This window comes from Mauremys mutica, chromosome 12 (genome assembly GCF_020497125.1).
Source record: "Mauremys mutica isolate MM-2020 ecotype Southern chromosome 12, ASM2049712v1, whole genome shotgun sequence".
Lineage (NCBI taxonomy): Eukaryota > Metazoa > Chordata > Testudines > Geoemydidae > Mauremys > Mauremys mutica.
The window spans coordinates 51,324-61,039 of NC_059083.1; the positions used below are offsets into that span (position 1 = coordinate 51,324).

The 9,716-nt window shown below is 52.7% G+C and overlaps 1 protein-coding gene across 2 annotated transcripts; it reads left to right on the plus strand.

The window, feature by feature from the left end:
- Positions 1–498: 498 nt before the first annotated feature.
- LOC123346206 (zinc finger protein 585B-like) lies at positions 499–6,222 on the plus strand. 2 transcript variants are annotated; one of them, XM_044983475.1, is made up of 3 exons: positions 499–549; positions 2,791–2,904; positions 3,218–6,222. In XM_044983475.1, the coding sequence occupies exons 1-3, from the start codon at positions 516–518 to the stop codon at positions 4,744–4,746; spliced, it is 1,677 nt and encodes a 558-aa protein (XP_044839410.1). In that variant the 5' UTR covers positions 499–515; the 3' UTR covers positions 4,747–6,222. The 2 variants fall into 2 exon arrangements, with proteins under 2 accessions (XP_044839410.1, XP_044839411.1); XM_044983476.1 differs by having other exon boundaries at positions 3,221–6,222.
- Positions 6,223–9,716: the final 3,494 nt, after the last annotated feature.

A 9,716-nucleotide genomic window follows, 5' to 3' on the forward strand; every position in this document is an offset into this window, starting at 1 on the left:
GGCGGGGGGGGGGTGAGGGGACATTCCCCCATTTCTCAAACAGGATACAACCCCGTAGGCAGGCCTGGGAACGTTTTCCAGACTCCCAATGCTGGAGCCTGGACCCACTGGCCTGAGGCTGCTGTGAAATATGAAGAGAAGCTGTTGGTATTCCGGTCCCTGTCCCCAGCTCAGAGCTCTGCTTCCCATGTCAGGCTGTGGCTGGCAGGCATGTGGGAAATAAGAAATCCCGGCCCTGCTCCGTCTGATGTGGGGGGCAGGGAGCGCTCACCTTCTTCCCACCCTGAAGCCTCTGAGCTGGGTGGTGGTGGGATTGTGCCAGTCTGGCCCTCCCAGAGCTTCACATTTTTTTCCCCTTCCCGTGACTAGTGGGATTGTATCTGGGGCAGCAGGTGCTGAGGGAGGGACTCTTGTTGTTTCAGATGCCGGTGACCTTCGAGGAGGTGGCTGTGTATTTCACCCAGGGGCAGGGAGCTCTGCTGGACCCCGCTCAGAGAGCCCTCTACAGGGACGTCATGCAGGAGACCTATGAGATGGTGACCTCGCTGGGTAAGGGCTTCCTGTCCACTCTGTTATTAGAAGCCGTGGGACCTACGTATCTGAATGTGTTCAGGTTCTTCCTCGGTCAGTTACATTAGAGGCAAATGCGTTCCATAATGCACAGCTGCCATGTGAGAGAGACTTATGTAAGCGGGGAATGGTCCCGCTATTGTGGGGAGCTTTCCTGGCTTCTGTGCTACCCTGGTGAAGTGGGCTAGCGAAAGGATCTGAGTCCTTGCTCCCACTTCCTTTACCCAGAGGCCTCTCTGCCCTTGAGGACTCTCCTGTCTGGCAGAGTTCCCGTAGCCCCAACAAGACTGGGCCCAGGATTCCTGGGGGGCTCAACCCCCAACCCTGCTGTGGCCACCTAGGACAGGGGCTAAGGTGTCCCCACTCTGGGATACCCTCTCTGCACTGGGCACCTCCCTGACCCACTGAGTATTCCAGACAATTTAAAGCAAATGCAAGTTGTTTACTTAACAATCAATTTAAAGAAAAGAATAAGAATAAATGGGAACAGTTACAGGGAAACACATCACCCTGCTCTGTGGCAGGGAACATTACAAACAATGTCTCTGGACATCAAGGCACTTTGCAGTCTGTTCCTTGTAGGCCCCAGGCCTCCTTCTCAGGCCCTGGCTGTGCTGCAGGGATGCTGTGGGTGGGACACTTGAAATGGTGGTGACCACACACCTCCGGGCTTTGGGTGGTGGGATCCTTCTTTCCAGTGCCAGCCCCCTGGCAGGTTAAGGTCCCCCTCCCAGCCTGGCCTGCATGGACCCTTGGCTGGGGGTGTCATTTTGTGCTGGGCCCTTTGCCCAAGGTCCCCCCTTGGCTGGCCCCGGTTGCTCACTACACCTGGCTTTCTGGCTGCAGCTCCGCTCCCAGCACAGGTCTGCTCTCTCTCTGCGCTGTGCCTGTGGCTCTCTGGCTGCAGCTCCACTCCCAGCACAGGTCTGCTCTCTCTCTGCGCTGTGCCTGTGGCTCTCTGGCTGCAGCTCCACTCCCAGCACAGGTCTGCTCTCTCTCTGCGCTGTGCCTGTGGCTCTCTGGCTGCAGCTCCGCTCCCAGCACAGGTCTGCTCTCTCTCTGCGCTGTGCCTGTGGCTCTCTGGCTGCAGCTCCGCTCCCAGCACAGGATCTGCTCTCTCTCTGCGCTGTGCCTGTGGCTCTCTGGCTGCAGCTCCGCTCCCAGCACAGGATCTGCTCTCTCTCTGCGCTGTGCCTGTGGCTCTCTGGCTGCAGCTCCGCTCCCAGCACAGGATCTGCTCTCTCTCTGCGCTGTGCCTGTGGCTCTCTGGCTGCAGCTCCGCTCCCAGCACAGGATCTGCTCTCTCTCTCTGCGCTGTGCCTGTGGCTCTCTGGCTGCAGCTCCGCTCCCAGCACAGGATCTGCTCTCTCTCTCTGCGCTGTGCCTGTGGCTCTCTGGCTGCAGCTCCGCTCCCTCTGGATCTGGCCCGGCTCTGCTCTCCAGCTCAGCTTGGGCCCCTGCTTTCTCCTTTGCTCGGCCCCACTCTGTCTGACTCCGGCACATTCCTGCTCACATACGGAGGACGGGACCCACGCTGGCCTTCTTTCTCCCTGATTAGCCGGCCTGCCCTGTCAATCAGGCTGACCTGGAGCATTGGCCTCTTGCCATTGTTCCTGGGGACTGTCAGTCTCAGGGTCTTGATTTGCCATCGATCCCTCCCCTTTTAGTGCTGGGAGCTAGCAACCAAACACCCCCACTGAATGTTAGTAAGGGGGCAACAGTCCCCTTACACTTGCATCTCTGTGCCCTCTCCAGTGGAACATGGGTGTCAAAAGCCAGTGGACAACCAAACCATCCCCCAACGCCACCTTTCAAAGGGGCATAAATCCAGCATTCTCCTGTCTGTGTTGTTTCTTGGCTGCACACACAATCCCTATTCACCTACCTGGTTGGGACTAGCTCCAGCCCTGGGGAGGGCTCTGGGCTCTGCAGTTTTAGAAAGAGGCAGGGGTTTAAGTCCAGAGCCGTGTGTGTGTCAACAAGGCCCCCAGCGCACAGATCCTGGGAACGCCTAGTGAGGATGTAGTAATAATTCAACTCACCTCCCCAGACAACTTCCTCTGTGCAAGGGGGCCCAGTGACCACGTTCCCTTCCTCTTGGATTCCACGTTCCTCCAGCAGAGCACAGGGACAGGTTCCACTCACGGAATGTCCTTAGTAACAAATACTTCACCAGTGCTCCATGCACCCTGATCTGGTCTGATTTCACCCCCTGTGCAGGATTTCCCCTTGCCAAACCTGAGCTTATCGTCTGCCTGGAGCAAGGGGAAGAGCCGTGGGTGCCGGATCTCCAGGCCTGCGAGGAAAGATGGCTTCCGAGATGCCCCCATACAGGTGAGGACTGACACAGAAACCATCTAGGGAGGGAAGGAAAAGGTTGAGAATCCCCAAATATGGTGTGAGTAAGCACCCTCTGTTCTTCCTCGTTTCAGCCAGGACAGGGCTGTAGTCAGCAAATATCGCTCACGACTTTCCGCCCAGCCTCTTAGCTGCAGGAGTTTCCTTCCCATTTCTCCTTCACTTTGAGTGTTTGGGTGGGATGTGGAGGCAGAATCCAATTGCTCAGTCTCTCTGTTGGGTTTTCCCTCGGTGCTATTCCTCTTTCTCCCCAGCACAATGACTCCTGTCTGGATTGTCTCTCTCCCAGCAGGTGCTGAGCGAGGGAATGAGAATGAGGAGGAGAATCATCATCAGGAAGTTCCTGGAGAAGTGCAACCCCAGGCGACCTTTGTGGGAGGAGCTGAAGGGAAATGTTTCAGTCCAAAGTCAGCACTAAAGTCACTTAAGAAAAGCCACACAGGAGAAAGGCCCCATAAGTGCTTGGACTGTGGGAAAAGTTTCATGCAAAGGTCACACCTTGTTCGACATCAGGCAATCCACACAGGAGAGAGACCCCACAAGTGCTTGGACTGTGGGAAAAGTTTCATAAAAAGGTCAAACCTTGTTCGACATAAGGCAATCCACACAGGAGAGAGACCCCACAAGTGCTTGGACTGTGGAAAAAGTTTCATACGAAGGTCAGAATTTGTTTATCATCAGGCAGTCCACACAGGAGAGAGACCCCATAAATGCTTGGACTGTGGGAAAAGTTTCATGCAGAGGTCACACCCTGTTCAACATCTGGCAATCCACACTGGAGCGAGACCCCACAAGTGCTTGGACTGTGGGAAAAGATTCAAACACAGGTCACACCTTGTTCAACATCAGGCAATTCACACAGGAGATAGACCCCACAAGTGCTTGGACTGTGGGAAAAGATTCAAACACAGGTCCCACCTTGTTCAACATCAGGCAATTCACACAGGAGATAGACCCCACAAGTGCTTGGACTGTGGGAAAAGTTTCATACCTAGGTCAGAACTTGTTAAACATCAGGCAGTCCACACAGGAGAGAGACCCCACAAGTGCTTAGACTGTGGGAAAATTTTCACACATAGGTCGGCACTTGTTAATCATCAGTCAGTCCACACAGGAGAGAGACCCCACAAGTGCGTGGACTGTGAGAAAAGTTTCAAAAGAAGGTCAAGCCTTGTTCAACATCAGGCAATCCACACAGGAGAGAGACCCCACAAGTGCTTGGACTGTGGGAAAAGTTTCATACGAAGGTCAGAATTCGTTTATCATCAGGCAATCCACACAGGAGAGAGACCCCATAAGTGCTTGGACTGTGGGAAAAGTTTCATACGGAGGTCACAGCTTGTTCAACATCAGGCAATCCACACAGGAGAGAGACCCCACAAGTGCTTGGACTGTGGGAAAAGATTCATAAAAAGGTCAGACCTTGTTTCTCATCAGGTAGTCCACACAGGAGAGAGACCCCACAAGTGCTTGGACTGTGCGGAAAGTTTCATACGAAGGTCAGACCTTGTTTGTCATCAGTCAGTCCACACAGGAGAGAGACCCCACAAATGCTTGGACTGTGGGAAAAGTTTCATACGAAGGTCAGACCTTGTTTGTCATCAGTCAGGCCACACAGGAGAGAGACCCCACAAGTGCGTGGACTGTGAGAAAAGTTTCATAAAAAGGTCAAACCTTGTTCGACATCAGGCAATCCACACAGGAGAGAGACCCCACAAGTGCTTGGACTGTGGGAAAAGTTTCATACGGAGGTCAGACCTTGTTCAACATCAGGCAGTCCACACAGGGGAGAGACCCCCACAGGTGCTTGCTCTGTAGGTAAACATTCAGACAAAGATCAGCCCTGGTTAAACACCAGAAAATCCACACAGGAGAGAGACTCTGTAAGTGCTTGAACTGTAGGAAAAGTTTCACATGGAGATTAGACCTCGTTCAACATGGGAGAATCCACACAGGAGAGAGACTCCTCACAAGTGCTTGGACTGTGTGAAAAGTTTCATACAGAGATCACAGCTCATTAAACATGAGAGAATCCACACAGGGTCTAAACTTCTGTGACACATGACAAAAAGGGTTAAGCAGCTTCCATGTAATTGACTCAAATCAGGCCTTGTTACACGTCAGGGAAAACTAAATCCTCAGTACCACTTCCAGGGCCGGCTCCAGGCATCAGACGAGGAAGCACGTGCCTGGGGCGGCACTTTTTGCTTGGGGTGGCAAAAAAAGCTTGAGCTGGCCCTGATCACTTCAAACTAATCTTATTGAGAGCGGCAACAGTTCCCCAGTACCTCTCTGCATTTGATTTTGTTACAAAATCAATAAGTTCGGATGGCATGAGCCCCAGAGGGACAGACGGTTCCACGGGCAGTCCTCCTTCGATACCCCATTAGAGATTTCAGAAGGTCTCTTACCTCTTGATTGGCGCCCTGAGGTTCGAAGGGGAACAGTCCGCAGTAGCTGCGGCAGGCTCAGCTGGGCATTACCATCCGAGTCACGGCATGTGTTTTTACTTTAAGGTTGGTTGTAACAAATCAGAGACAGTTTATTCTTAAGCAATTGCAAGAGAGGAACTGCACACCCAGGCAGGGAATCTCTCTTACTCCAGGTAGGGCTCCGAAGATAAACAGTTGGGGCAAGACTTTCTACCTTTTTTTTTATCGACAATAATGATTATACATGAACAACCTTGCCACTTCCTGAAACCAGAAAATTGGATCTACATAAAGGTCCATCAGCGAAAGACCACCCCGGCTCCACGCTGGAAAGGCCCTTTTCAAGTCCTGCTGACTACCAGCACCACTGTAAAATGCCAAGAACTGACTGCCTGGACCCGTGCTTCTCACAGCAAAAAGGCCTCTACACTTCAAGAGGACTTTATGATTGATGATCAGCCTGTTTCTCCTTCTGGTGCCGCTGTTTTTTTTGGGCAGCAGGAAAAAAGGACAAGATAAAGTGCTAGTAACCTCTCCCTTGTCCACTGACAGGGGTAGAGAGGTGCTGCCTCTCTTCACTCAGCCCCTCTGCCCCAGCCCGTCTGCATTCAGACAGCACCACTGAGAGGGACTGGTTCCTACAGAGCCTTTTGTGGGAGGCCTGGAGACCCCACCTCTGCCTCCACAGCATCAGCCTCTGAAGTTCTGGCTCCGCTAGGAGGTGTGGTGGGGATTAGCCAGCAGATCTCTGTGACCCTCCACCAGATTTCCTAGTGTAAACTCACTCTGAGCATCTTATGTGCTCTGACCAGTGCTCCCTCATCTTTTACATCCATGTGCGGAATGAATTTGGTTCTATGCACCAGGATGTGACAGATCATCTCCATATTGGCGCACAGAAGATAATTCATGTGGTGGGGGTGGGGCCAAGGGGTTCGGAGCGTGGGAGGGGGCTCAGGGCTGGGCAGAGGGTTGGGTGTGGAGGGGTGATGGCTCTGGCTAGGCCTGTGAGGTGGGGCTGGGAATGAGGGAATTGGGTTGCAGGCTGCGTTGGGGACAGGACTCTCCCTAGCCCACTCTCACCACAGCAGCTCGGGGCCAGGTGAGAGCAGGGCCGGCTCTGGCTTTTTTGCTGCCCCAAGCAAAAAAAAAAAAGGCGGGGGCCGCCGGAGTGGCAACGCAGTGAAAAAAATTCCAAAACCCACAGTGCGGCCAGAGCGGCAAAGCGGGTAGGGGGAACAAAAAACAGCGCGTCTGGAACGGCTAAGTGTGTGGGTGGGGGAATGCAGCAAAGCCGGAGCAGCAAAGCAGGGAAAAAAAACAACAAAAACCCATGGTGCGGCCGGAGCGGTAAATCAGGGTGGGGGGAACAAAAAAACGGCGCGGCTGGCACGGCAAAGCAGGGGGGAACAGAAACCGGCAGCCCACCCGGAGCGGGGAAGCACGGGGGGAAAAAAAACCCAAAAAACACTGCACGGCTCGAGCTGCAAAGCAGGTGAAAAAAAACCAACCTGCGGAGCGGCTGGAGCGGCAAAGCGGGGTGTGGGGGGGGAACGGCGCGGCCGGCAAAGCAGGGGAAAAAACAAAACAAAACCCTACAGGGCTGCCGGAGCCATGGGACTCCCTGTGCTGCAGTGCACGCTTGGTCTAATGGGGAGGGAGCGGGGGCCAGAGAGAGAAGGGGGCGGCCAGGGCTTCAGCGGGGCGCTCACCCCGCGGCCCTGATCGCCGCGCCGCCTGCCGGGAGGGCTCTGCGCTGCTCCGGGCGGCGGGGAGGGAAGGACGCGGGCTGCCCTGCCGAGTTTACTGCAGGGAGCTCCCCTCCTCCACACTGCTGCCCCCTACAGGGCGGCCAGAGCAGGAAACAACAGCCCTTGGTGAGAGGCACCTCTCCCCAGCCATCGCAGCTCCTGTGGTCCTGGGCCGGGCTGAGGGAGGGGTTCCTCTCCCCTGCAGCTCCAGTGGACCCGGGCTAAGCCTTCAGAGGGGCCCCTCTCTCCCTGCTTCCATGGCCCTCGATAGCCTGCAGTGCAGCTGCGTTGCCTGCAGGGAACACAGTTTCTGACCCCCACCCCCACCCCAATCTCCCGTTAGCAGAGTGATTGCTATTCCCTGAGTTCCCCCTTGGCGGCCAGACTTTCTCGTTCCCAGATAGTCTCGCATTACACCAGGCCGTGCCGGAAAGCATTTAGTGTTTGTACATTTTATCCCTTATGCATCAGAACTAACTAGATGCTAAAAAATTGGGGAGCAGGGACAGTAAAATGGGGTGTTTTAGCTTCTCTGCTATTTCAGGGCGACGGGGTGAGTGCGAGAGATTCCCTACTTCCCCTAAAAAAAGAAAGAGGTGTTCTTGTGGCACCTTAGAAACGAACACCTATATTCGGGCATAAGCTTTTGTGGGCTAAAACCCACTTCAGATGCATAGAGTGGAACATACAGGAGGAAGATATACATACAGAGAACATGAAAAGATGGGGGTTGCCATACCAACTCTGGGACTAGTCAATTAAGGTGAGCTATTAGGAGGAGAAAAAAAACGCTTGTAGTGATAATCAGGGTGGCCCATTTCAAACAGTTGACAAGGTGTGAGTAAAGTAGGGGAAACTGATAATAGCTCACCCGAGTTGATTAGTCTCACAGAGTTGGTACGGCAAGCTCCATCTTTTCATGGTGTGTGTGTGTGTGTGTGTGTGTCTTCCTACTGTATGCTCCACTCCATGCATCTGATGAAGTGCGTCATAGCCCACGAAAGCTTATGCCCAAAAAAATTTGTTAGTCTCTAAGGTGCCAGAAGGAGTCCTCATTCTTTTTGCGGATACAGACTAATACGGCTCCCTCTCTGAAACCTCCTTCCCCTGTCACTGTCACGCTCCACTCTCAACACAGCAGGCTCTGTCCCAGCCATGGAAAGTTTAACCTGTCTCCCTTCTTTCCCTCCATCTCCCAAGGTGTCACTTACCACCCTGTCCCTGGCTCTCCATGCTTAGGAGTCACAGCTTTGATGGCTATGGTCTTAGGTCAGACGCCTGAGTGCTGGAGAAGGAAGTGTCACAGACCTGGCAGTGGGCAGGGAAATCTCAATGAACTTCAAAGCACAGTTTGACCTTCACATTTTATAGCCCTGTTTCCATCTATTGATAAAATTGCTTCCTGGGTTTTTCTAGGTTTAGTCCAGATCATTTATAGATGGGAAGGTTGTTTTGTTTTTCATTCTCTTTCTTTTATGATGCTGCTGCTAAAACTTTTGTAACTCATACAGCCGAATAAGCAGGTGAGAAGTGAAGCCGGTTTAGCCACTTCAGAAGAAAATGGGTAAACTTCTTAAGAGTCTCTGAGATTTCAACTTTATGAATGTGAAATCATTGTATTGTCCACCCTGGCCGGTGGGTTTTTCTCTCTTCGTGAAGGCCATGAGGTCACGTCTTTGATATTAGTTTAGTTGGATAGTTTGTGGCTCAGATTTCCTGCAGATTTCAAGAGACAAATGGTCATTGGCACGAATCATCCTTTTTTAGATATTATTTTATTTTAATGTTTGTGTAACCCTTTGTCGTGAGATTTTTGTGTGTGTGGTTTGAACAATGACAGTAATAATAATAATTGGAGATATACCAATCTCCTAAAACTGGAAGGAACCTTGAAAGGTCATCGAGTCCAGCCCCCTGCCTTGACTCATTCATTCATTCATGCCCGTCACCCCAACCGGGGTATGGGCCGCCAACCACAGATCTCCAGAGTCTTCTATCCTGGGCCATTCGCTCTAGCTGGTTCCAGGTATAGCCCATTTTTTTGCTATCAACCTGAAGGTCGCGTCGCCAGGTATTTCTTGGGCGGCCTCTTTTCCGCTTGCCTTGGGGGTTCCACCGCAGTGCCTGTCTGGTGATGTTGGTTGGCTGCTTGCGTAGTGTATGTCCTATCCAGCCCCACCTTCTCCTTCTAATTTCTTCCTCTGCTGGGAGTTGACGGGTCCTCTCCAAGAGGTGGATGTTACTGATGGTGTCTGGCCAGCGGATCTGGAGAATCCTTCTGAGGCAGCTATTAATGAAGGTCTGGATCTTCCTGGTGGTTGTTTTGGTTGTCCTCCAGGTTTCAGCTCCATACAGTAGGACTGATTTCACGTTGGAGTTGAACAGTCGAATCTTTATTGCCAAAGACAGCTCTCTGGAGCTCCAGATGTTCTTGAACTGTAAGAAGGCTGCTCTTGCCTTACCAATCCTTACTTTGATGTCTGCGTCTGTGCCACCCTGCTGGTCGATGATGCTACCTAGGTAGGTGAAGGACTGTACTTCTTCCAGGGGGCGTCCATTCAGTGTGACTGGGTCATTGCTGATGGAATTGATCCTAAGGATCTTG